Here is a 26,412-nt window from a genome sequence, read left to right as displayed (position 1 = left end):
TTTCATGCCAATTAATTGTCCTTTTAGAAAGAAAAAAAAGAACACAGAAAACAGCATGGTTACTCCTATTTTACAACCTCTTGTTAAAAACCCTGTTTTAGCCTCTTGTTAAAACTGATGCTTCAGTTGGACCTTCAATATGGACAAAAAACTAACTTGCCACAAAGCTGGGAGTGATATGAGTTTTGATTACTGGGAGATTTAAGGCACGCCCTCCTGAAAAGTGGAGCAAAGTAAAGAAGTGAAGGACAGAATTTTCTGGCTAACTAAAAAGAAAAAGACTTAACTTCTTAAGAATAGAAGAATAATAGAAGAACTTAAACTTATACTTCTTAATAATAGATGACATCATCACATGGGACTTTCAATAAACTGGAAAAATGACTTGAAAACAAAGTAGTCATCAGCCTTCTTGTTATTTTTATTTTTGCGCATCTCAGTGTTGAATCTCCTTGTTATTTTTTAACATATATATATATAACAGTTGAATTAAAGAAATAAAAAAGTTCACAAAACCAAATTCCTCCAAACAACAACAACAAAAAAAGGATTATCTGAGGACATTTAAATCTACTGTGTATTAGTTGTTGAGACATCACGTTAAAAGAAATGTCTAGATTAGAGAGGGAACGTCTGTCTCTTAAAAACAGATTTGAGGTCAAGCAGCAGTGATTTAGATAATAATTTAAAATTAACATTCATTAGACTTGTTGGATGATACGACGAACAAACTATAGCGGGTCCTTTTTGGCGACTTTTAAAGCCAGTGCCAGTGTGTCAACTTAAACATTAAGACTGTGGCGCCACCAACATGGAAACTATCGGAGCAGGCCTGTTCAGACACACGTTCTGGTTCATAGTGTAGGGGAGGAAATATCTAGGCACAAATAATAATATCTCCCCAATACGTATTCCGTCGTTCCGGTGTTAAGACGAGGATTTCAAAGTAAAGTACATAATAATTAATTTAATCTGACTCCATTTGATAATAATAACTTTATCTTTATCTTATCTTGATTGAGAGAAAGACTTGATTAACAATTAAGAATATAGACTCAATAATAATTAAATTCTCGTGATCTGACATTAGTCTTCAGTTCAGGGATGGCTTATATACATTAACAAAACTATTCAGTTTGTTCATTAAACATGGAAGAATAGCCTGATGTCTGGGTTGGAGTATTCAGAGGTTATTGAACATGATACCCAATCTTACCTGTCCAGCTCAGAGGTTAAGGGTTTGAATAATGTCCAGTGAAACTTACCATATAACTAAGGTCTTTGGGATTCTGATTAATCCCTATCTTAGTTCAGTGATGGCAGATATAGACAAAGCATTCAGTGACCTTCTTAACATAGAAGAACAGCCCAGACATCTAGGTTGAGATATTATACTCAATCTTTTCTATTCAACTCAGAGGTAAAGAGTACAACTTTACTCAGATAAATCTACCATATAACTGAAGACTAAATCAACATCTAATGTCAGATTATTCTCAACATAGAACAAAAGTCTCAACAAGTTGGTATTGAAGGGAAATGGATAACATACCAGTTTATTGCAATGTCCAGAGTAAAAATGCAGCAAAATTGTAACAGACCGGTTGTGTAAAAATGATGGTAAGCAAATCAAGAAGACAAAGAAACAGAAGAAGAAGGAGAAAACAGAAGAAGAGAGAGTCCTTCAGATTCTTGTTCCTTCCCTTAAATATCCTCCCAGAACAGAGACACTGCTAAAATGCATATTTAAAATGGTCATCAGGGGTAATTTTCCACAGCAATAATAGATCACCAAGACCTTCATACCTCTCGCATTGACACTCACAACATTTCAAAGGAAAGTTATAAACAAAAGGCAGAGACAGTCCCTGAATGCAAATCCAACAAACCCAAGGAGATACCTTTTGGCCCTCGGGGGTTTCTTTCCTGCGACATGTAAATCATGTTACATGTTACAATAGGTGAGATACACACAGTTGTAACCCCCGTCTTTGAAGAACTTCCATTGTTAGAGAAAACACTTCAGGATGTGGATTTGACTGTCTTACAATAGCAACAAAGGAGGCTCAAGTCTCTCTTGCCATAATAAATGTACCGTTTTTCCACTCGCGGGATGTAATGTTCTGAATTAAATTACAGAGTTTACCAAGAACGAAATCTAAACTTGAGTCACACATAAAAAAAGAGGCAACAGCGACCAATAGTGTGTTTAGAAACTTGTCTTGTGTTCATCAAATGTGTTTTATTAAAAAGTTGTTTTTTAAAAAAAATCCTTTAAACACACATACACACACACAACAGGCTTACTGGTTATCAGAAATGCCGCAACAATAACAGGTACAGAGACAGAAAAAATGGCTATGTAAAATACAAATTATAATTTAATTTATTAAAGGTGTTAAAAACAAAACTAACACCAAACACTTGTAACAGGGAAGTCTACAGAGTGATGACAAGATGATTTTTAAAGAAAAAAATACAGTACGTACATTGATCATTTGTTTTTTTTTTCCTTCACAGTTTAACTGTACAAAACATGTTAGAAAAGTGGGCTTCCAGGTTTCTAGTAAAAACCTTTTTTTTTAAAAAAATAAAAAACTCATAAAATGAGGCTTTTTCATACTTGCATATAAATCATATGAAGTCGGAAAATTGAAACAGTGACATTTTGACCCGTGTTCTAACAGACTGAAAGTAGAATTTTAAAAAGGGGGAAATGAGAAAATGTAACGAACCTCACAGGGTCGCCCCCCTTCCTCAACTGAAGGACATATTGAGTTTTTGCATTTGACATCTTGTCATCAGTCATGCGATCTGCAGCTTTATGGTTTGTGTGACTCGTTGTCGCCCTCTTCAGGACAAGAAACGGGAGCATCAGGACCGTGGCTAGTTCTTCTCGTATGTTAAGGCAGAAGTGTTTGCCGACTGTGACTTCAGAGTCCTTGAGTCGTTGAGTTTGGTGCGATCCTCTAAACAGCGACGGGAGGGACGAGCGCCGGCGTCTCCACCGGCGCCTCCTCCACCGGCGCCTCCACCGGCGCCTCCTCCACCGGCGCCTCCACCGGCGCCTCCTCCACCGGCGCCTCCACCGGCGTCTCCACCGGCGCAGCGGGAGGGGACGCTTTGCCCTTGTAGCCCAGCGACAGGATGTGTTTCTGCAGGTGTGCGATCCACTGCTCCTGGACGGACAGAGGGCCGTGGAACACCTCTTCACAGAACCTGAGAAGAAACCCGGAGGGAATGTGTGGAGAATGAGAACGGGAGCTTTAATTGGCGGAATGAACTCGATTTACGGCTTGCTTTCCAATGCCTGCATTTGGTTTTCGACACAAGAGGCAGAGTTGTTTTTAAGGTTGGAATTCTTTGGCTGCTGAAAATGGCATTTACTTGTTCTTGATGTGTCTGAGATCTAGCAAAAATGATAAGAGGCAGAGGCAACAAGCTGGTGTGTTCCCTCAATGGTGTTCAGGCACCAAAAGACAGGAGACAACTGGGACAAATGTGGAGGATTATCATTGCTATTTCTCTCTTGAAGAGAAAATACCTCGAACCTCGCACAGCAGATATTCACAGTTCAACTGTGAAACCATCAGGAGGAAAGTCTTTCAACACGTAACGAAACAGTTGTGTTCCACTTCCTCATTCCTTCAGTCGATTGAATAAACAGTCAGATTCCTTTGGGGATCAGTGTTGGCGAGTAATCTATTACATTATTTTGAGTTCATCTCGTCTAAATCAAAGAATATTGTGGTTCGTTGTAAGTTATGTGCAGGAAACAAGGTGTTCTCAACAGTTACTTAATCTTTTTTTAACTAAAGTAATTAGTATTGATTACTTATAAAACAAAGAAGGTAAATAAATAATTAGATTACTTTTAACAGAGTAATCAGTCATCAGTAGTTTACTTTTATGGAGTAATCTAACAACACTACTGGGGATTCAGGGGCAGCAGGCATGAAGGGAAGAACCACAGAAGAAGAAGAGACTTTGCACACGTGTCACTTTTCTACTTTGGCCAACTTGCATGCTGGTTTGCTTCCCTAGACGAAATGTTTTTTTATGGGCAGATGGATAAGTGGGGATAAATCATGTGCGACTTCCTGTGTTCGTTATTGCACTCAGTGGACTGACCTGCACTTGAGGGAGTAGACTTTGCCCACCACTTTGACCAGTTGGGTCAGCGGGGGCTTCGGCAGCATAGCTGGGATGCTGCCCGACCGTGATGGCTGCTGGGAGCCGTCCTGGTTCTCCCTCCGTGAAGGCACCACATATTTTGGAGGATGGACACCTTCAAAAAAAAAAAACACACACGAATTATGCATCCGGGGGAAAAGAGTTTTGACAAAGTATATTTGACAATTAGCCATTAGTCACCACTTACCCCTGTGCACACTGGTGGCTGCAGCAGACCGGCCGTGGCCGTGTGACTGTCTGGATGAGCCGGCCGTGCCGCCCAGGTCGTCCCTGTGCACCTTCTGCAGGCTGCCGCCAGACACGGAGTCAGAGGGCGAGGCCGTGGATCGGTGGGACTGAAGAAAAGCATTAAAGCATTAAATGACACACAGGTTTCCCACCTCAGACTTTGTCTTTTGTAGAGTGAGTTTCAGCCAACCTTCTTGATGTAAAGGTCTCCCATGCGGTAGCGGTGGGTGATGGCCGCCACCTTGGCCGGGTCGTTGCGGATCAACTCGCTCAGCAGCTCGATGGGGGAGGTGGCTCCGTCCGCCTTCCACTCCATGATGCCCAGCTGGCGGAGGTGGGCCCGCGCGTGACTGGCCAAGGCCTTGCGGTTCTCAAAGTCGAAGCCGCACAGCTCACAGGAGGCATCTGGTGAAGCAAAAATCGAAGAAAAATAAATAAAAAAATCGACCCAGGACCCGCACAGTCGTACTGTCAGTGGCTGGTTTATCAATTAGTTCCAAAAGATTATGAGAAAATTTATTTTATTGATACATTCATGTTTTTAAATCTTCCATCCTGACTTCTTTAGGAAGTGGAAATACAAGGGCAAGTGTTTTGGGGTTAAAATACATTGTTTTTGTTCTGTTTATTTCAATTTTAAACCCAAAACGTTGTAAACTTGTATGAGGACACATTTGAGCTTTAAAAATCTTTTTGTGACATCATTTCACATGCAAATGTGCTGCTTTGCTGACTTAACCGTGTTAAGACATCACTTGTAACATTGACTGACAGCTTTGAGCAATACAAACAATTTGAACAAAAAGTCTAATAATGAACTGGAAAGTCGTGCCCTACCTTGGTGTGAGGCTCCGCTCTTGCCAGACGGCGACTTGTCCTTCATGGAGAAGTCCAGAGGTGAGCTGCAGGGTCTGCTGTCTGGCTCCCCCTTCTGCAGGCTGTCCAGAGACCTTCTGGAGCCCTGGGGGCTCCACGTGGATTTTCCCCAGGGGCCGCAGGGGGCCGACTCCCTTCGGCCCTCCACCCCCTGGATCATGACCTCCTTGAGGAGGGCGATCGGCGAGGTCTTGATCGACCAAGTGAGGCCCAGGTGGCGGAGGTGCGCACGCACGTGGCACGAGAGCGCCTTGCGGGTCTCAAACAGCTGGCCACAGAAATCGCAGAGCACCGTGGGAGGAGGGCGCGAGTCTGCCAGAGAGACACCGGGATGGAGAACATTAAGAGAAGCACATTTCAGAATCATTCATCTGAAATCCACAAGCAACAACTGCACTCTGCAATATTGTTAAGAAGAGCCTAACAATACCGGCACCCCACTCCCCTGCCTGATGGAGCTATGCCAACAGCGTTGCATCAGCAGAGCCACCTCCAACATCATGCTCCCACTCCAGCCCTCCCTCCACATCTCCTCCCTTTTGCCATCAGGGAGGAGATACAGAAGCATCAGCTGCAAATCCAACACGAAGCTGAAAAGCTTCTTTCCACGAGCCGTAGGACTCATCAACAGACTTCCCTGCATCTCTACAGATACACCTGCACACTTTTAGCCTTGACAGATAGTCACCTGCCAAGTCCAGAGACTGAATGCACCACCTGCACTTTTAAAGGATGGACCACTTATTTTAATGAGAGTGAATTTATACATATTGTTTTTTTCAATCTATATTCATTATTTTAACATGCTATATTTAATTAGGATTTTTTTTTAGTCTTTGATTTTGCACTTTGGTCACACATTGAGAAACATCATATTTCCTACTCTTGTGTATTGAATGCACAGTGAACATGACAATACAAAGACGTTGACCTTGGAGTTATACCTGTGTCAAGAGGTTTTGCACCCAGAGGCTTTTGCATCATGTTGCTGCTGCTGGATCCATCTGGTTGACCGGACACCTCGGTCTCCACAGGCTCCAGTTTGGGCTTCCTGAGCAGGGGGTCGACTGCCAGTCGGAAGCCTTTTTTGGCTTTCGGGGCCTTGTTGGCAGAAGGCTGAGGGCTGCTTTTGGCTGAGGAGGATGACGGCTGAGTCTGTGCTAGAGACAATCCAGCAGTGGCTTTGGGGTGTCGTGCCGCTTGCAGAACGCCACTGATGACCAGCTCCTGGATGGTGTCGATGGGGGACATCTTCCCCAGCGGGTGCACCAATCCGAGCTGGTTCAGGTGGGAGCGTGAGTGGCTGCCCAGGCCTTTGCGGCTCTCAAACTCCTCCCCGCAGAGAATGCAGACGCAATCCTCCGAGGTTTTCGGCCTCTTCGGGGGGGGAGACGTGGCGGGGGACGTCAGACCGGACGGACGTTTGGAGGACGAGCCGGCGGGTTTTTTTAAGGCGAACTGACTCTGCTCCTCGGCGGTGATGGGCTTCAGGTCCTCCTCCTCCATGATCCGGTAGAGGAGATCGATGGGGCTGCCCTTGGCTTCGCCGTCAGGGATGCCGATGTGGCGCAGATGTGAGCGGGCGTGATTGGAAAGGCCTTTGCGGCTTTCGTACCAGGACCCGCACAGCTGGCACACGTGGACCTCGTCAGTAGTGTCTGGGATTTTAAAAAAACAACAACACAGCAATAATGACAACACGATACGACGCAATACCACAACTTTTTTTTTTATATACAATTTTCACTTGGTGAAACATATCTTATTCTACAGTGCTGATACAAAGTTTTTTCTTTTCTCCTATATCAGATAAGCAGATTTTTCTTTTAAAGACGCTCTTGAGGAAGACTACTGTCAAGGTAAAAGAAAAAATCTACTTGTCCAAAATAAAAGAAAAGAAAACTCTTCATAATCAGCCATACCTAATGTGATTGGGGCATCGGTTTCAAGCGGAGCCCATAGTGGTTTGGTTGGTGATAGCTGATCGTTAGCGGACGAGCTGCTGCCTTCGCTTGCTCTCGACTCGGCTGTCATCAGACCTGAAGGGGACGCTGGGGGCAGAGAACTCGTTGACTCCTTCAGCGTGGCGGGAGACCCCTGACGATCCTTTTTCTCTGAAGTCTTCGTGGCTTTGCCCTCGGCTTTACAGGAGGCACTTCTGTCGCTGGGATTTGAGAGCTCGGCCGAGTCCTTCTGCAGCGTTTTCTTGAACGGAAGCATCTCCGCAGCGGACGGGTCCGCCGTGAGGTCCGGGAGGGCGCCGTCTCTCTCTTTGATGAGCTGGTAGAGGAGCTCAATGGGAGCCCCGCTGCTTTCTGACAAGGTCACGCCGAGCTGCCGCAGGTGGAGGCGGGCGTGGCTGGAGAGACCTCGCCGTGACTCGAAGTAGGTTCCGCACACCAAGCAGATAAGTGGTTGTGAAGTCGCTACTGGGGAGGGCGAGATAAAAGTTGAAAATAAGCAAACCTCGGCTTCTTAAAAGACTTCTTTGCTTCCTGGTTGTTATCAAAAGAATATTCGTAGAGGGGGGGAAAAAAAAACTTATTGTTAATTACACTTACAAGTAAGGCAGTCTACTATAGTTGAGAACCTGAAAGTGAGACACTAAACAGAACAAAGCGTGACCGTCACCTACCTGGTGAAGCCATGGCTTTGTTGTCAGGTTAGTCTGAAGGACGACACAGTCAACCTCCAGCAGATCACGTCAGTCTCTAAAACAGTTACAGATATTTTATTAGTCAATCCATATTTCATAAATCAATGAGTTGAAGAACAATCTTCCTGCTGAGAGACATTGATTGACTTGGGACACGAACTGTGTTGGTGACAGAAGATTATGGGATAGAACGGCATGTCTGTCATCCTTCTAGTGTTTCGAGGCCTATTAGTGGCCTAGTATTATTTTAGTAAAATGTTTTGTTTTCCAAAGACTCCTCGATGACTTTATCACAACACAAAACTCGGAGTCGTGTAAGCGTACTGATTGTACTGGCTGTTTGTGAGACCCTCAGAATACACAACCTTCTATTTTTAATGGAAATAATCAAATAGTCATGAATCGTTTCTTGTAAAGCGGGATAAGTTGGTTGGTGACAGGTTACAGTATGTTTACATAAAGAGTTAAAACTGACCACATTGAACACGTCGTCAGTGTTACAACAACTTTGTTTTTTTTTTAAATTACTTTGGACAACCACCGGTTAATTACTGTGTATTCACTGTCTCCAGCGCTGAATCTAATCAGGCGAACACCAAAGTGAGGTCGCGTGACATGGTACTGCAAGATGGCGGCGCCCGTGTTGGAAAACCTCTCACTTGTGATGTTTTTACCCCATTGAAGCGTTGACTCAAATAGTGTGAAAACGCATGTAAGGGGATTTTCTGACTTCATCTGTTATGGGGACACATCTCAGAGACACGAAACTTGCCTGTCAATTATGTTTGACTATTGACACGATTGTGGAATGCGACAGCCCATAACACAATTCACTTATTTTCATCCGTTTCTTCTTTCCTCAGTATCTCTTAAAGCACTGGCAAAGGATGAGTTGAACAAGGCCGACGAGTCTTGTAATTAAAACCAGAGACGCAAACTTAAAAGATCAAAACAATGCTGCGCCCTTTGTTTGGCTGCATGCTAGCTTAGGGTACAATGTGTTTGAGCCTCTCCCAAACTGAACGTAACAACAAAAGATAGTGACCGAAGCACAGTGTGCCCTGCACAGACATCAATTAACAGCTGTTTACAATAACATGTGATTTAGTTTACCTTTAGCCCGGAAAGTCCACTTTTGCAAGCCACTTTGAAATCCACTGAGAGCCTTTGCGGAAGTAATAGGTCATGTGTTAGTGTTCCAAAATAAAATACCAGAAAATGAATACGGGAGCTTCAACGGCTGGTGCATCGGGAACATAAGAACGTGTTTAATTCCGTTATACTTAGATATAGTCCATCTGTCTATGGCCATTAATTACGAATACTATTCATTTAATCAAAAAATATACTAGGACTTTTATTTATTTAGACTTATTGAATGTTAATAGGTCATAGATAGGTTGCAAACACAACAGTTATTCATAGAAAATAACGCAATGAGAATTTACTTTAACATGTACTCCACGAGAGAACAGAAATGCAGGTAGAGATATGGGTACACATTTATTTTTCACGAGTTTATGAGTATGAGTAAGTCAATTTAAAGAGGAATTGGTTTTAAATTAGAGTTTTAATCATGGTCTTTGGGAATCCAAATATCCTCTTTTCTGACAAATCTTTATTTTTATTTTTATTTTTTTAATGAACCGCGATCATTTGTTGGCTTAAGTTCGTGGTTAGTGTTCAAATCGGTAGCCCTATACTTTTCCTTTGAAGGATTTCACTTTGACTTCCGTGGGCCGCCGTGAACTCCGCCCACTTAATGAACACAGTCTTCCCGTTTGCCTCCGCTTTCTTCTTGGCAGTTGCAGACTTCGTCAGTTGCAGAAAAAAAAAAGACTTCTCGGCCTACCGTGAAAACAGGTGAGTCTGCGTTTACTCGTTTCCCCCCGCAACTAAATGCGATCGCCTTTCCGTTATGTTTGCACGTACCGATCATTTGCCCTGAGCAGTTTAGGAAGAAACCGGTTTGCAACATCCTGCTAACAGTGAGCTAGCCGGCCGGTGCGGTTTCTTTGCTCCCTTTTCCACTTAAGTGACTGGGCCTGTTGTCAGCTCTTTGTCCCTGCTTCTCAGGTTAGAGCAGCGCCAGTTCCCCACCACCACCACCACGCTTCACATTTTCTTGAAACGTTAACATCGGCAAGTTTGTGCTAATTTACCTAAACTATGTTCAATGTTTGGGGGATATTGAATTGGATGTTCTCGCAATGGCACCATTTATATTGTCGTGATTTTATTGGTAATGCTGCTTCCCGTTTCAGTGACTACAGCAAAGTTAAAAAACAATTTCTGCATGATGATGCGCATTTAAACAATGTTCGGTTGCATTATATGTATCATTATATCATGTATGCCCCAATAGTTATGGGCTCACGGTTATGTAATCTTCTTAATGGGCTTTTGTTCCTTGAAGCTCTACATGACTTGCATGTGACTTGAGGTTATTTGCCCAACTGAACTCAGTTTTAGTATTTAAAAAAAAAAAAAAAAGAAAGAACATTTGACACGAGGTTGAGTTTAACATTTAATCCTCTCTTATTGTGAATATATTTGTAATTTTTGTTTAGAATTATTTATCATCTGAGCTGCAGGTTGTGCCTCAGGCTCCACCCAGCGCGAGTTATCTGTGAGCGAGCACATGCATCAGGAATGTTCCAGTAACTCGACGTTCTATCTCTTATAGTCACTGACCACCATGTCTTCTGGAAATGCCAAGATTGGCCAGCCTGCCCCAGACTTCAACGCCACCGCTGTTGTGAAGGGGCAGTTTGAGAACATCAAGCTTGGGGACTACAAAGGTAACTGTGGTGGTTGTTTTTACATAGGTTTTTACGAAGAGGTGTTTGAAACGCGTTACTTTGCTCTGAATTTCCTCTTGTGGCTAATGCCTCTCTTAAACATCAGTTGGGAAGAAGGCCAATTCTGTGACAGCTGTTTATTTGATGTTTCTACATTCTCCAGGAAAGTACCTGGTCCTCTTCTTCTACCCCCTGGACTTCACGTTCGTGTGTCCCACTGAGATCATTGCTTTCAGCGACAGGGTGGAGGAATTCCGCAGTATTGGCTGCGAGGTTATTGGCTGCTCCATTGACTCCCAATTCAGTCACTTGGCATGGTAAGAAAATGGAGGGGATACTTTTGAGATGTTTGTGACTCCAGCTGGTAACTAACAGCTGACACTTGTTTGATTCTTGCTGTTTTTAATTGAAAAACACAATAAGTTTGACGTGTAATGTATTCCTTGCTTCTTCAGTTATTTTAATAAGATCTACTACTTTTAAGGTGTCATGTTTTTTTTGTTTTTTTTTGCCAAACTAGTTTAATCTTTTTAAAAAAATCATCTTGACAGTCTTGAAAAGTTTTCCAGTTGAAATGACATTTAATTTTTAAATAAGTCAACTGCTATGTCCTTGTAAAGGCAAAATATCCTCATTTTTTTTTACTGGTTTCCCTTTAAAAAGAAAAAAAGAAAAAAAAATATTTATTATTATTATTATTATTTTTTTTTTTTACTGGATAACCAACCTTATCATGCTATGTAGTTTATCCAATGGATGAAGAGTAGCACACCTCTGTGATCTTTGAGTACTTACATGAAATGGATTATATTTTAATTTGCAGGACCAACACCACCAGAAAGCAGGGAGGTCTGGGTGAAATGAAGATCCCCCTCATGGCAGATCTGACCAAGAGCATCTGTAAAGACTACGGCGTGCTGAAAGAGGATGATGGCATCGCGTACAGGTCCGACGGAGCCCTGATGTCTCCGACTACTTACTGAGTAGTTCGATATCATTGAGCCTTTTGTGTTTGCCGGTGATTCCTGGTGCCTTATTGTAAACCCCCGGTTTGTCTCTCAGGGGTCTGTTTGTGATCGACGACAAAGGCATCTTGAGGCAGATCACCATCAATGACCTGCCTGTCGGCCGCTCGGTGGATGAAACTCTGCGTTTGATCCAGGCCTTCCAGTTCACTGACAAACATGGGGAAGGTGAGCGGAGGGGGACTTGCAGCAATGCCTCAACTGTATATTAATTATTATTTTTGATTGTTTATTTTGTGTATTTGCTCTTGAATCATTGGTATAATTTCACAATTAGTTTGCATGCCTTTTTCGGCATCTTGGTGCTTTTCATCTTCATCTTCACTCACAAGCAGCAGGAACAACCTGGCCCTGACTGCCGTTGTTCAACTTTAGCTTAATTCTACTTTGTTTTTTGGGGATCTAGTTTAAACAAACTTACCTGGCAGCTACCAACAGACTCCGTGTGTATAGGTTGTCTGTACACATGGCCTTGCGGTTATTGGTTCAACCCCTCCCCCTCCTCTGTTTGAACATGTACTTTCTGTCCACGGTGTTTAAGTTCGATTCAAAGTTCAACATCTCGTCGGTTGCACTCGAGAGTAACGCCTCTCCCCTCTCCCCTTCAAGTGTGCCCCGCTGGCTGGAAACCTGGCAGTGATACCATCATCCCCGATGTGGAGAAGAGCAAAAAGTTCTTTGCCAAGCAGTAAATGTGAAGGTGTTGTCGCTGTCCCCCTGACTGTAGCACTTGTCTTCAGAGAAGAGGTGTCCCTGTGAAGCAATTTCTCATGGCGTCCAATTTAACGTATTAAACACAACAGTGTCAGAACCTGCTAGATAGATCTCCTGTTACAAAGTCTCCGTACGTCCAATGTACAACTGGTAGGGCAACCTCATAGTCTCAAGCACTGAAAGTATTGTACTGTTCATTTTTTTCAGAAAAAAAAACAATATTTTTCCTTGCTGTCGTAAATGATTTCCTACCATCTTTATTAAAGCAGTGGGGAAAAGGTCTGCGCGTCTGTTGGTGATTTTCCGAAAGCGTTTTTTTTTTTTTTTTTTTTTTTTAATGGACACTAGGTGGCGACATAGACCTTCCGAAATCGGTCCAACCTCAAGTTTGCATGAGTCACACTTTCACGGCACCTTTTTCTTTTCTGTGGAACTTCCGTGTGTTTCTTGTAGAGGATGCGCGTGTGTCGCAAGACTTTAATATTTGCTTATGTTGTGCTTTGACACAACGAATCAAGCACGTATTGCCAAATGGGTGCGTAGTAGGTTGAGAAAGATCGGATTGTTGAAAATGATGGGAGACGGATGTCTCAATTACGGACAATTTGCTCTGTTGAAGGAACGTTTACTTGGATGTTTGTTTCTTTAGACGAGACATTTCCCAATTTCCTTTTAAATTGTAGTTACATGAATACTGGACTAAGTTTTTTTTTTTTTTTTTTTTTTTAAACATCTAAAAAGGTTAACAATGCCACAACTTTCTATAACTATTAATCTAGAATTAGTGACCTACTCCTTTGGGATCGTGTGCGTGTGCGCGCGCTTATTCTAGTCAGCCGCCCTTCTGACAGGAAGTCTGCATGTTTGTGTGGAACTTTCTTTTTTGCCCCGATCTCATGTTTTGGGAAACGAGAAAGAAACGGGGAAAGTCCCAGATTCGAATAAGACTTATTGACAAACCAGCACGTACGCACGCACTGTGGTGCGGAGAGCACTGCGCAGTTCCTCTGACGGGCAACGTAGGAGGGAGTTCCCGGAAACCCTGCCGTGATGTGACGTCAGAGCAAAGAAACTGGCCATATTGGGGCTGACGTAAGTGCGTCAAGACGGAAACAATCCTCCGCGTTGACGCCTCCAACGCTACTCGCTAAGATCTTTGTCAACACAAAGATTGTTGTTTTTTTTTCGAATTTAATACCACGAAGAGGTACTACGTCACAATCTGAAGAAGGACCACACCAAGCTTTCTTTGTTTCTCAACCGTCCTTTACTTAAATATATACTGTACAGTAAAAAAAGAAAAGGAAAAAGGAGGGAGGGGGGACAAAACAGGTTCAACCTGATAAAGACAAATAATTTACGTCATCACAAGTTAAAATAAAAAAATGTAAACAGGCAAAAAAAAAAAAAAAAAAAACCGAGACGACACTTTTCATAATTTTTTCAAAGACGCCCGAAGTGTTTTTTTTCTCTTTAAAGTCTTGTCTGGTCCAGTTCTCTCATTGTATAAAGTGATTGTCCACCGTGTTGTCAGTGCATTTATTGTCCAGTGTCTATCGTCATTATTTCTTCTTCCCATGTTTTTTTGCTCCCAAAGTTCGTGCTTTTCATTTCTCTCTCAGTAAGACTTGACTTTGGGCGCCAGCATGAGTTGGCAGCCGCTGCTCATGTGCGTCATGACTTTCTGTTTGAGCTGGGCCACCTGCTCCCGCAGCAGAGACGCCGTGTTCGACAGTCCGGCGTTGTCCGTCTTCAGCACCTTCACCTTGTCCTCCAGCCGGGAGATGCGCTCCAGCTTGCGCCTCCGGCACTTGGACGCCGCCAGCCGGTTCCGCAGCCTCTTGCGCTCCGCCTTGATGCGCTCCTGGTTCTCCATGTCGAGCGGCGACATCGGCGGCGAGCCGCTGTCGCTCGAGTGCAAGTCGGGCACCGTCTGCGGCTCCTCCTTCAGCACCGAGCCGAACCGCTGCGGGTGGAGGCCCACGCCTGCCAGGGAGTGCTGGAAGTGGTGGGAGCCGTGCGCCATGGCCTGGGAGTGCTGGTGGTACTGGTGGTGGTGCGGTAGGTAGCTGATGGTGGTGGACGGGTAGCTGCCCGGCGTCGACAGGCCGGGGTTGCTGCAGCCGCCCAGCGTGGTGTACTCGAGCGGCTCCGGCTGCATGGACGAGCCGAACACGGACGCTGCCGTGGCGGCTGGAGCCGCGCAGGCTCCGGTTCCGATGGAGACGTTCGGAGGTGCCATCTGGTTCATCTTGTGCAGGTCGTCTAGAGCTTTGACGAAGCCGTCGGCGAAGCCCTCCTGCTCCTCTGTGATGCCGCGGTTGTACAGGTAGTGTGCCGGCGTTGGCGTGGTGGTGATGAGCCCGTTGCTGTTCTGGATGATGAGCCGCTCCAGTTCGGGCGAGGCGAGTTTCAGCGAGCCCACGTCCGCCGGCCCGGCCGGATAGAACTCGCCGTCGGCGCGTAGGTGCTGCTGGTGTGCCTTGTTGAAGTTTGAATTCCGGTAAGACTCTGAGAAGTTCAAGTTCATGTTCTGCTTGAGCAGTTTGTAGTCCGGCAGCGCAGCGCCTGGATGGCCATAAGCAGAGAGAAACGAGTCGTCATAAAAAGGTTGTTCCATTATTGTGGACATACTTTCAAAATTTCACACAGTCAATATTTAAAAAAAGAAAAAAGAAAAAAGTGCTCTCGCGGCGAGAAGGTGTCGATAACCGAGGCGTCAGCGTCCCATCGGGTTCAATCCTTCAGAATAAAAGTCCCCGCTGTATTATTATACCGAAGACCAAAATCTATCGAAAGACAGAGGAAAAGGTCCAAAACAGTGGCCTACCAAGTAGTCGGTTTGTACCTTCGGCTGAATCCAGTGACTAATTGGGTTCTTTTCAATCCACGCGTCAAGAGGGAATAAACTCTCTCGCTCAGATATGTCGAGAGCTTCCGCTCTGTTTTCTCCTCTGTAATGACAGGCGCTCGCCGCGCTGCCGCGCTATATATAAGGTGTGTCTTCTGATTGGTTCCCGTTTCCTCTACGAGTCCCCGCCTCCTACGTCAGTCTTACGTTGCTGCCAGGAATATAGGACTGTAAACACGCACAAGGCCGTCCGGCGTGTGTGTGCGTGTGGGGGAGAGAGAGATTGGAGGGGGAAAAAAAAGCGCAACTCCGAAGGAAAAAGGCGCAAAACAGTTCCACCTTCCTTCTTCACTCGCACGTCGCCGTGAAAACGTGGCCCAGAGTCTCTACAAGGAACCTCTTGATCTGCCCACAACTTCTGATCTCGACCCGAGCGTCTCCTCGGTGAGGATATGTAGTCTGGTGCCAGGGTGCCAGGGTGTGCGCGACCCCCCCGAGCTGATATTGATCGAGCCATATTTGGAGATCCTGGCGCACCAGTTCCTCCCCGACAGGAGCGGGAAGCCGATCCCATCCTGGCCCGCATCCAGCTCCCCGGGATGTGGGAGTGCGGAGGAGGAGGAGGAGGCGGCGGCGGCGGCGGCGCACTGCTGCCCTCCTCCAGCCCGCAGGCGAACCGCGAGAGGGTGGACAGGGGGGGGGGGGAGGTAGTGTTCACTCCTGGGCGTGATGCCTTTACGAAGGGGTGTCTGGAAAACAAAAGACGCGCTCAGGCCAGGGTATCAGACAGAAGTATGAGGCTCAACAATGTGCCTGACACACACACACACACACACACACACACACACACACACACAAAACCCCACAGGTTGTCAAGGTAACACTCAGGTGGGACTACTAGGGAAGGAGAGGAAACAGACTCACAAAGCTGCTGTTACTGATCATGTGGGATCGAGATAATTCTATCATCATGGACTAAGCAAGGCGATTCCTGTCCTTTGTCTGACACAACATGGATCTCAGTACGTCCCCTATACGTATCAAGCTGTGAGACCCGGCATGTTCAACACAGTGTCATTGTTTGAGCATTTTTTTTCTTCAAAAAAACAAAACAAGCAAACAAAGAAAAAGAATTTGCATCTGAATCACTCTTTTGACTTTCCAGTCTTCTGCTTTTACCATCCCCCGGGTGACGTACTTCTGTCTGTGGGCTGTTTATTCTTATCTGGTTGGAACATTTCATTGGCCAACAAGGTGAAATATTGAGCAACAATAATATGAATGTTGCCCTGCCCCCTCCACACACACAAAGTAAGCTACAATTTATTTCCTGTCGAATTTATGAGGTGCGTTATAAAACGTGTTGAAGGCAGCATGATGTCAAGGCCCACTTGCACAACTATAAACATGTTTTATCACGCTTTGTGAATTATGACACCGATTTTGACAACTTGCAACCAAGATTAAAAGCGAAGAACTCTCTCTCTCTCTCTCTCTCTCTCTCTCTCTCTCTCTCTCTCTCTCTCTCTCTCTCTCTCTCTCTGTCTTTCTCTCTCTGTTCACTTTCAGCTGTTTAGCGGAGCTGAGAGGTTCAGGTCACAGTGTCACGCCCTGGAATTCATTAATATGCGTGTATTAAAAAGTGCTGCTTCCTCTTCAGGTTTAGTAACATGTAGTATGCAGATTTTCATGGCTTACTCATGCTTCAAGCCCTGTAGGTCAGGAATTTCAAGACATTTACAGTCAGATTCATCCTAAGAAGAAATTCAAGTTTCACATGAGGTTTTTCTTTTTAAAATAAAAGAGAACATTTTATTGACTCACTGGGGTCAAGGTTGTAAATTGCTTAGTTAAAGTGGAAAAAAGGCAGTTTTGTGGCTTTTATTCAGATTCTCTATATTAGAATTGTGAACAGTTTTGCACTGTGGCCGTCAGATATTTAAATATTCATGGGCCCTGCTGAGAAAAACGGCGATGACTTTGATGTGACATCACCTGGGTCAGACTAACATAAAGGTTAACGGGCCAAGGTGCATTACTCCTCCTCACTCCTATCAAAAGTGCTGATATTCTTAAGCATCTGGGCCATTGGGCAACAATCTGAAGCAATGTCAGCAGTGTCCGACGCGCTTCCTCCCCATGTGGGAGTCGGAGGGAGTTCACATCTCAGCCAGCTGGCCTGCCGTGGTCTGTTGAAGCTGGTGAGCTCTCGCTCAGGCCTTTTGTCAGCGAGCAGAAATGGGGAGGGGGGGGGAACACATAAACAGAAGTTGTTTCAGGGAAATAGTATCGTTCTATGACCAGTTCCAGTTTCTCTGTGTGTGTGTGTGTGTGTGTGTGTGTGTGTGTGTGTGTGTGTGTGTGTGTGTGTTTGGCCACTGCCTTGAGATGTTACAAAACTTCAGCCTCAAGTGGCACGTGGTCGTGACTGGTACATGTTTCTTTCAGACTTGATGAATAAATATATTTAATCATATTTTTCTCACCTGACTCATTCTGAACTCAAAGACAGCTTCCATCAAGCCGCCTAATGCCAACAAGAATCTTCTGAGGTGACATGTGACTCTCCTATTCAGTGCCCCTAATTGGCTCTGGGGCTGTGGACAATTTTTCCTGCTCACATGCACATCATTACATGGAGCCGTTCACTGAAGAAGGAGAAAGAATAATAATAATAAAAACAAAACAAAGCCGCGATGCTCCGTTCAGACACCTCATACATGCGATTGTGTCAGTTTGTCTGAGCGCTGGTGTGATTCAGGTTGACAGATAGGACGGAGAGGAGCAGATGCAGAGATGTGTAAAAGGCAAACACGAAAGCTCAGAGGTGCTTGTGGCTCAGCCATGTTAAGTCACTTTGTTCTTCGTTGGGTTCTAGTTAATCGTTCAAGTTATTAGTAATTGAAGAGAGGCTGAGCACAAGTGGACACTCATCCTGAGATGCCCAACATGAAAGAACTGATCTTGGAAGGAGGTTCTCACAGTTGTAGAATATAGAATTTGATAGAATAAAAAATAATGAAACATCATTTTTTTTCCTTTTCTCTCTCCTTAAAATAATGCAGGCAATGTAATGCAACTTTGTCTACGTTTGAAAAAAATTTCAGTATTCAAATAACTACCCAGAAATGAGAAAATCCCCTTTATTCTTCCTTTGTGTGCCACATTTTCAGCTAGTAATCTTACAACGTAAAACACACTGGCTCAGACACCAGCCCCCTCAGTGACAGAAGAAGAGCACTGCGAATAACAGGTCTGCGTCAACAGCTGCAATCAAATGTTGGCTCCGCCCTTTGCAGGTTCTTGATCTGTCTCCTCGCAAACGTGGGAGGTCCAACGGAGCATCAGCTCCTGGCTGAAAGTTACAGCCAGGCTGTAAACAGAGGCTTAAAATTGTGGACATTAATAGGTGGAGGGTTTGTTATATAAGCAACTGTGCAAACTGCTCGATCTGTTTGTTTTGGAGGCAAAGGTTTTGCATTAAACCCAAGACCTCCAGTGAATCCTCCTTTTAATCTATGGATTTGTTCTAGTGAAAAGCAAATGACCTTGAAGGATTCACCTGCTGACATATTATCAAAGAGTCGCTTTGCGTGGGGCTGAAAGTCGCTCGTCCTCTGTCCCCCTTCTGTGTAATTACATCACTCGTGTAAGAACAACTCAGTGGTCTGAAGAAGAAGAGGCAGAAGAAGAAGAAGAAGAAGAAGAAGAAGAAGAAGAAGAAGAAGAAGAAGAAGAACGCCCCACAGCTCCCCTCCTCTCTCCCACGTGCTTCTTGCCACTGATCGGGGCACTTAAACGCCGGCCGGCCTTGTCAAACCAACCAGAAGTAACGCCTCCTCTCCTGCGTCTTTGGCAAGGTCTTCCACGCTGGAAGCTCGCTGACCTGGAAGCGGCCTGTAGGTGCGGTGAGTCAGGTAGGGGTGTCGGCGGGGGCAAGGGGAAGCGGCGAGGCCGTCCCCTCCAGCCGACTCCAGACAAGTCACTCCCTGCACGCGCAGTCTGTTCACTCAGGGTCACTTAAATTAACACTAACAAGCACTTGTTTCTCCTCCTCCCGCAAATTGGAGCCGCATCCTCAACCAAAAAGCTGCTCTCCCGCTCCTCCTCCTCCTCCTGCTCCTCCTCCTCCTCCTGCTGCTGCTCCAGACTCTTCGTTATTTGCCTGCCCGTGGGAAAATTGAGCCGCCTTGTGCACGTAATCGCTTTAATGAAGGCGCGTTTAATCGGCATATTCTTCGTCTGTAGCTCCCAGATAGTGCCAAGGAGCCTCGTAGCGACGGGAGACCTTTAGCACAAGGCGAGATGATTGCTGGGGCCAAATGAGTGTGGCAGGAAAAGGCAGTCAGACCCGACCGTCCCCCCGGGCTGACGTAATGCATATGGAGCTGTCCTTCCCACTTCCACTCCATCTACACGGATGCTTAAACTCCCTGTCACTCTGCCAGTCTGGGAGAGTTAGAGGGGGAGTATGGGGTGAGAGAAAAAAAAAGGGCAAACCGGCAGGAAGTGGGGCCTTTAATTAGATCTAATCTGGTTTTGCATGCCCATTTGGTTTATTAATTGAGCGCTCTCATCGCTGCCATATGTGTTTGTTCGGGGACAAATATGTGAACTTAATTGTGAGCGGGGGAGGGTTTTGGAGGGTTGCGGAGGGGATTAGAGTGTCGTCATGACATTAGCTTCCTTCAGCCTAGCACAAATTTTGAGATTGCAGCCTGCTCTGTGAACCTTTTTTTGTTTTTGTTTTGACAAGTACGGCTCAAAAGAAAGTGCACATGAAGGTCTCTCCTTCATTACAAGTGACATACTGTAGTTGCAGTTTTCATATTCACAGTTTACAATTTTGCATTTAAAAATCAAAAATGCAGCCTTGTGATGCTAAATTGAAGCTTGACACATTGGCACGTTACAGCGTTATCAGTGCCATCATTTGCAAAATTCACTGGCGTTTCAAAAAAAAAAAAAAAGTGCCAGTGAAATGAGGAAGATTCTTTGTTGTTGTTGCGTGCCTTTTGCAGAAGGTTTCAAACAGAGGGTTCCAAACAGGCTGGAATCCACAGGGTTTTATTGGTGAATAATCATCTGCAGACACTTCACTGGAGTGCAGGATGAAAACTAAAGAGCTGATACTGGGCATAATGAGGGAGCTTTAAAGCGGGAGGAAACAGTTGTGCCGTTGACCAACAAACACCTGGGCCGGAGTTAAACGGGCACTCTTTATTCTGCAAATTAGTCATGTGTCCTGCACAGTCATTAGTCATGCATTAGTGTGATGCTCTTACATAGGCTCGCTCCACAATGGGCCCATCTGCATCCCATCTGTTATCGATTTGAATATTTTTTTTTTTATGAGCCTCTCGGCGGACTGTAATCCGCTCAGCAACACAGAACGTGCGCCTCAGCCACACGCTGCAGCCTTCCTGCTCGTCCACAGCCAAAGAGATGCAATGCATCTTTGTTTATAGGCAGAACTAGGAGGATGTGACTTGAGCTCTGAATTCACCTGTTTTAAACAAGCACCCCAGTCTTACACCAGGATCCAAGAGGGGAATGCCGCATCTCTAGAACAGTGTTGCCAGTGCTGAATAACCTGGCTGTCCTCAGATTATGTGTCTTTGCAATTTATTTATGATTTATGAGATTTATGACACATTGCTTCCATTTCAATGAGGGAAAAAAGGGAAAAACCATAAAATACAATGACAATACAGCTCTCTAAGATTAGATAGTTACTAGGTAATGTGACGATATCTGGGGGGAATGATCTTTGCTTTTTTGGTTTATAGCAGAGGAACCTTAAATTAATTAGTACCCATAAAACTCCATGGATCAGAGAAAACAGGTTTAGCCCTCTGTTTTCAGCTTCCTGCTAAAACTGATGCTTTGTTGAAGTTTGCTGGAGCCAACCCCACTGCCTGTCACAGACTTGGCATCAGGGCCCTTTGTGACATAACAAAGTGCAGATGACAAGCCCCACGTGTTTTGGCAGACACTTTGGCACAAGTGAAGTAAGAGACCAAAGTGAAGGATGAAATGTTGTCAACAGGTTGGAGACACACAGTGTTGTTGTTTGAAAACATTGATAATAGTCTTTTTTTTTTTTCTTACATCACATGGGGTCTTAAACTCGGCCTCGTCATCGACTTTCGGTTTATTCCGAGGGGATCTTGCTGTCATGTGGTTCCTGGCACAGAGCAAGGTCACTGAATCACCGTTTGAACCAAAGCAGTAGACCAAACAAGTGAAAGAAACCCCCCACCTAAAAACAGACACCGTTTGTAGGCTGTTGAAACGTGGTTAAGCAGCACACGCTCGCGTTGTGAACTCAGCACAATAGTAGCGACAAAGGAAACAAACCAACAAACAAAAACAAACAAACAAACAAACAAAAAGAATTGGGACAGCACTTTCCCCACACGCGTGACCTAACTGAAATTGAATTGGATATGAACAAAATCAAACTAAGAGCCCCCCCCCCCAATCACGTATTAGAAGGTCCAATAGAGGTTGTGGACTAGTTTACACTAGTAAATAGTAGCCATAGTAACTGGGGTGAGTAACAAACCCTGTCTGAAAAAAAAACACACACCCAAACAAGACTCATCACACGTGTTCTGAAACTGTGAGGGCCAAAAAAGAAAAAAGAAAAACTGCAAGTGACTAAAACGTTGCTCACGCTCTCACGCTGACAGACTAAACTTGATCCTTTTAAGACCATAGAGCCCGTATCCCTGTAACACGCATTGTCTCGGGGCCAGACGGCAATAGGGGTCCTTTCTTTTCTTTTTTTTCTTTTCTTTTAATTTTCACTTTCGCACCTGCTGAAGCGGCCTTGCTGATTCTGACCAGTTGGGGAGAGCAGCGGGTCACAGGCAGGACGCGCACTAGAATGCAACGTTTGATTCCTCCGTTGGGCTAAAAGTTCCTCTTTGTCAGAGAATAGGAGAAGTGAATGTGAGGTGGCAGGAGGACAGGGTGTGGAGGAGGAGGAGGATTTGGGTACTGCTCATTTTCGTTTCCTCACCAGCTTTGTGGTAACGGGCCGCCTGCGGTGGCATGGTGACAACGGCAGCTGGCGGAGAAAAAAAATGAAAAAGAAGGGGTGGGGGTCGAGTCAGGGATCTGCCATAACGGACGCGTGCTACGGGGTCGGAGCAACGGAGGCCGCAAAGTGGTGCTGGGTGAACCAGATCTTTTGCCGGATTTATTGCTGGTTGCGTTACACATGGATGGTTCAGTCTGGATGAGTCAGGAGGTTTTTTTTACACACGGCCGCTTGTTTGCAGGTCTTGTCAGTGCTGCCGTCATAAAAAAAAAAATTACTCACGACAACAATAGAAGGTGTTTGTTTTTTTTATTGGTCTGATAAGGGCTTGACTAAAAAAAAAGATCATGGTTTGGTTGAAGCTCCACCCACCACTGCAGCTCTGCCCAATCACTGGCCATCGAGTCTTTATTGGCAGTTTGTGGTATTTCACACATTCAGAACAAACTCTTGATTTCCATGGTGTTTGTTTATTTTATTTTTTTTATCGGAAGTCAGATTTTTCTTTCCTGGTCAGTCAAGTCAAATAGGAAAGAAGACCTTTATTCATTTATTTATTTAAAAAAAAGAGGGAGGTTGCCAAAATGCGCCGTATGAGGGCCGTAACAACAGCCCCTCCCCTTCCTCTCCACACAAGCCCCTCCCGCCCCACATCCCCTCGCTGGGCCATGTCTACTTTCGCTTTTCCCCGACAGACTAAACAAGCCACGCCTGTGTGCGATTAGTCACGTTGAGCGCGGCCGCCACTCCACATCCATATCTGCACGATGATGATGATGATGATGATGATGATGGTGGCAATGACAACATCTATTTGCCGTGCACCAGTTGACTTGGTCTCCAGCTGGCAGGTGCTCCACCCTCTCCCTCCCAGTTTCATCACCATTTCTTATTACGCCGCACCAGTTTTGCAGCTTGTGGCTGCAAGTTAGCCGCTAGCTCTTGATAGAAGCCCAGCATTTTTCCCGTAGCCCTCCAAAATATGCCTCATATATCTTGCCTGGCACTGAGAGAGACAAGGAAATTCCTTCTTTGAGTTGTGAAAAAAACAAAACAAAAGGGAACCGCTGCAAGTCCAAGAGAAGACAGAAGAAGAAAAACATGGAAAGTGTCTGCTAGCATGGTTAGCATGTGCGCTGCTGTAGGGGCGGATTTTGCAAAACGGGATGACATTTTCGTATTAGGGGAAAAAAGACATAGAAGGAATGACTTGTTTAAGCAAAAAAAAATTTTTAACTTGCTTTTATTCAATTTTGCCGTGGCACAGGAAACAAACAACAGCAAGCGTCAAAGCTGGAGCAGCAAATCTGACAAGGTCCGCATGAAGGCGACAGGCACATTCTTGAGAAAAACCACACAGTCGCCACTCCTCGTCGTCGACATCCTGTTTCGCGGGCAGGAAATGATCTCCGTCCGAACCTCATTTTCTTCTTCTTCTTCTCCTTCTTTGACTCCTCGCTTGACATTTTCTGGCACGTCCCTTGACTCAGCTCGCCACTCCCTGAAGAAAGAAAAAAAAAGAAAGAAAGAAAGAAGGAGGGGAGGCGTAAAATGCATAGTGACCTGTGAGAAGAGTGCGCTCTCTCTCTGATGAGCGGCGGAGCGCGGGATTAATCACGGCGGCTGGTAAATGACTTGTCTTGTTTACTCTCACAGTGAGCGGGAGGCTGTGGTTTGAGGTCAGAGCCCGAACGCGGCCTACACGACTTCCCAGCAGGAGATTTAAATAAGAGGCAGCTACGATACATATATCCTCCACAGACGACATTGGTGGTTGATAGTGAGACCGATAAAGATTTTAAAAAAACAACAACAAAAAACAAGGTTTGGTTTGATTGGTTGTGAGGTCAGAATTGACGTGATACACCGGAAAAGAGAATTCCAAGAACGTCTCACTTTTACTGTTGAGTTTGCGTATCAATAAAAAACCAAAAAAAAACAATGTCCTTCTTTTGCATCTGTGTGCTTTGTCTCTGCCAGCTTTTATGCAGCTGCATTATGGGAAATGTTTATCGCTGTGGCTCTAAGTATAGACACTGGGCGGATGAGGTTGTGGGGGGGGTGAGGTGGTTAGACTGCTGGTGTGAGAACTGGCTTGAAACTGTGTGTAGGTGCTTGGGCGAGACTTCGGCGTTCTCCTTCCCGTCCGCAGCTTCCTGGAAATGAGAAATAGAGAAATGTGTAGCTTGATTGTGAAACAGAAAAAAAAGAAAAGAAAAGACAAATGCCTAATGTGTATATTGTGCGGTCTGTCTGCGAATAAAAAAAAGACGGTACCTTGAAGGAAGAGGGCAGAGAGTGCCCCCCGCCCCCTCGGAAACGTGACGTAAAAGACGTGAATGATTTCCTTAAACGTTTATTCAAGAAACCTTTCGACTTTTCCTCCGTCCCCTCGCTAAAAAGCAAGCAGACAGACAATTTGACCTCCATTTGCAGCGACTGCAGTCATAATAAATGCTAATTCAATCTCCCAATTAGTCACTCGGGGCCCCCTCAGACTTTCAAGTGAAGGCAGTTGTGAGTGGCGTCACCTTCAATATTTACCGGCGGCGGCGGCAGCAGCAGCAGCAGTAGCAGCAGCAGCAGTAGCAGGCCGAGCCCACTCGCGCTGAATTTACCAGAAGTGGTTCACCGTGCGCTGACGCTCTCTTTGACGTGCACACACACACACCAACACACACTGACAGAAACTTTCCTATCACAGGACAAGCGGCGCTTGCAGAGAAAAAAAAACAACTTGTGGCTTTTCGCTTTTTTATCAATGTGCGTCGAGGAGTTTTTTTCACTCCGCCGCCGCCTGCGATAATCGTCAACCGTCCCAGATCCCACTGCTGGTCTCCGTCGCTTCGCTTACCGTATCTGCTGTTTGTGTTTTTTGTGACGTGTCGAACCGTTTGTGCTGAGATTGTGCTTCTGTCTGAGAATCTTTTGCAAGAAAAAAAAGAGAATCTGACGACAACTTTTCCAGCACCTTGTACGTATTATATGAGTTTTTATTTTTTCTGAGTATAGAAGGGTTCAGTTGAGCTGACTGGACTGGTTTTTGCTATCTTGAAGTCGCCTCAACTTAACCCTTCCACACTTCAGACGACCGCAGACGGTTTTCCCTGTGTACTTCTACTTTCTACGTTTCCCGGCTTAAAGATTAAGTGTGTAATAGTTGGAAATTTTGAGAAGAACCAGCGACATCTAGTGCTTACATTTTAGATTGCAGTGCTCTTTCGCTCCCCCTACCCCTTCCCCTCCCTTGCCAGTGAGCTACGGTGATCTTCGCACACAAACCTGGATGGCTCATCCACCTTCTTTTTCATTGGTTTATTTGTGGACGCGTGTGCGAGCGTTCACCGATAATGCAAAACGTTCTGTCATGCAGCTGGATTGTCCACACCAGGCTTTCTAAGAAGTATGGCAGTGCGAGATGGCAGCTAACTGAGAGCAAGATCTTCACTTCATGGGTATTCCTATACATAGAGTATATATGAACCATTTCATGGGTAGGAAAACCTACGAGTATAGACTTTTATTAAATAATTTATATTAAGCAATATATTAAGCTTTTACCAATATAGAAATCATATATCAGGCCAAACTTCACACTTGAACCTTAAACAGGCTTTTCGATTTGAATCAGCCCGCTGCTTTCCTGGTTAAGTGAGGAGACTTCCTTTATTCTGGGTTACTCTTCCACCGAAACAGATCACAGGATACTGAAGAGAGACGCCAATTGACGCACAAGAGACAGGGGGTGACAATCGATGACTAATTATTGTCATTTCTCTTAGTGGTGGTGTTCCTCATTATCACAGTCTGAACACCCTTCCGTTGTCACTTTAAACAGGCATGAACGGGAGGTCAGAATGTTACTCTTTACTTTCACTTTTTCCGAATGTTTTTCTTTATTATTTTGAACAGAAGCATCTATAGTCTTCCACCATGGCTTTGTACCAACATTCATGAATCGCTGCAAGGTGCAGTGAGCTGAGTTTTGTGAAAAGAGCTGAGCATTAAAGACTTGTAAA

General features: G+C 45.0%; 4 protein-coding genes across 10 annotated transcripts in view; 1 reads left to right on the top strand and 3 right to left on the bottom strand.

Moving 5' to 3' along the window:
• Positions 1–2,203: 2,203 nt before the first annotated feature.
• Positions 2,204–26,412, bottom strand: part of LOC142896129 (protein Wiz-like) — a 93,856-nt gene continuing 69,647 nt past the window's right edge. Inside the window, exons 2-4 of the mRNA XM_076037627.1 lie at positions 4,132–4,289; positions 3,063–3,219; positions 2,204–3,029 (exon numbers count right to left, since the gene is read on the bottom strand). Of these exons, the coding sequence (XP_075893742.1) occupies positions 2,970–3,029; positions 3,063–3,219; positions 4,132–4,199 (285 nt within the window). The 5' untranslated portion in view covers positions 4,200–4,289 and the 3' untranslated portion in view covers positions 2,204–2,969. The remainder of the gene's footprint in view (positions 3,030–3,062; positions 3,220–4,131; positions 4,290–26,412) is intronic.
• LOC142896022 (protein Wiz-like) lies at positions 4,355–10,544 on the bottom strand. 7 transcript variants are annotated; one of them, XM_076037498.1, is made up of 7 exons: positions 10,332–10,544; positions 7,934–8,009; positions 7,221–7,724; positions 6,243–6,956; positions 5,260–5,610; positions 4,613–4,827; positions 4,355–4,529 (listed from the first exon to the last, which is right to left on the bottom strand). In XM_076037498.1, exons 2-7 carry the CDS (start codon positions 7,944–7,946, stop codon positions 4,371–4,373), a joined length of 1,956 nt encoding a protein of 651 aa, XP_075893613.1. In that variant the 5' UTR covers positions 7,947–8,009; positions 10,332–10,544; the 3' UTR covers positions 4,355–4,370. The 7 variants fall into 7 exon arrangements, with proteins under 7 accessions (XP_075893613.1, XP_075893595.1, XP_075893605.1 ...); XM_076037480.1 differs by having other exon boundaries at positions 7,221–7,727; positions 10,332–10,539; XM_076037490.1 differs by lacking the exon at positions 10,332–10,544 and adding an exon at positions 9,068–9,231.
• prdx2 (peroxiredoxin 2) lies at positions 9,657–12,776 on the top strand. The gene is made up of 6 exons (XM_076037615.1): positions 9,657–9,817; positions 10,641–10,755; positions 10,919–11,072; positions 11,579–11,701; positions 11,818–11,948; positions 12,390–12,776. Exons 2-6 carry the CDS (start codon positions 10,653–10,655, stop codon positions 12,470–12,472), a joined length of 594 nt encoding a protein of 197 aa, XP_075893730.1. The 5' UTR covers positions 9,657–9,817; positions 10,641–10,652; the 3' UTR covers positions 12,473–12,776.
• junba (JunB proto-oncogene, AP-1 transcription factor subunit a) lies at positions 13,739–15,774 on the bottom strand. Its single transcript, XM_076037593.1, has one exon. The coding sequence runs from the start codon at positions 15,124–15,126 to the stop codon at positions 14,113–14,115; it is 1,014 nt and encodes a 337-aa protein (XP_075893708.1). The 5' UTR covers positions 15,127–15,774; the 3' UTR covers positions 13,739–14,112.

The sequence above is a fragment of the Nelusetta ayraudi genome, unplaced genomic scaffold (genome assembly GCF_046127955.1).
Source record: "Nelusetta ayraudi isolate G7.1 ecotype Tasmania unplaced genomic scaffold, CSIRO-AGI_Nayr_v1 ptg000004l, whole genome shotgun sequence".
Lineage (NCBI taxonomy): Eukaryota > Metazoa > Chordata > Actinopteri > Tetraodontiformes > Monacanthidae > Nelusetta > Nelusetta ayraudi.
Note: the sequence above shows the minus strand (reverse complement) of the source record. Positions and strands in the feature narration are given on the sequence as shown.

What these genes read in the sequence shown, in the direction of transcription:
- LOC142896022 (XM_076037480.1), bottom strand. An exon ending in TGCAAAACCTCTTGACACAG is followed by an intron (nt 5,611 to 6,242) that starts GTATAACTCCAA and finishes TCTCTCTGGCAG; the next exon opens with ACTCGCGCCCTCCTCCCACG. An exon ending in GAGACCTTTACATCAAGAAG is followed by an intron (nt 4,530 to 4,612) that starts GTTGGCTGAAAC and finishes GCTTTTCTTCAG; the next exon opens with TCCCACCGATCCACGGCCTC.
- prdx2 (XM_076037615.1), top strand. Translation starts at nt 10,653, where the DNA reads ATGTCTTCTGGAAATGCCAAGATTGGCCAGCCTGCCCCAGACTTCAAC. An exon ending in CAAGCTTGGGGACTACAAAG is followed by an intron (nt 10,756 to 10,918) that starts GTAACTGTGGTG and finishes TACATTCTCCAG; the next exon opens with GAAAGTACCTGGTCCTCTTC. An exon ending in CACTGACAAACATGGGGAAG is followed by an intron (nt 11,949 to 12,389) that starts GTGAGCGGAGGG and finishes CTCCCCTTCAAG; the next exon opens with TGTGCCCCGCTGGCTGGAAA.
- junba (XM_076037593.1), bottom strand. Translation starts at nt 15,126, where the DNA reads ATGTCCACAATAATGGAACAACCTTTTTATGACGACTCGTTTCTCTCT.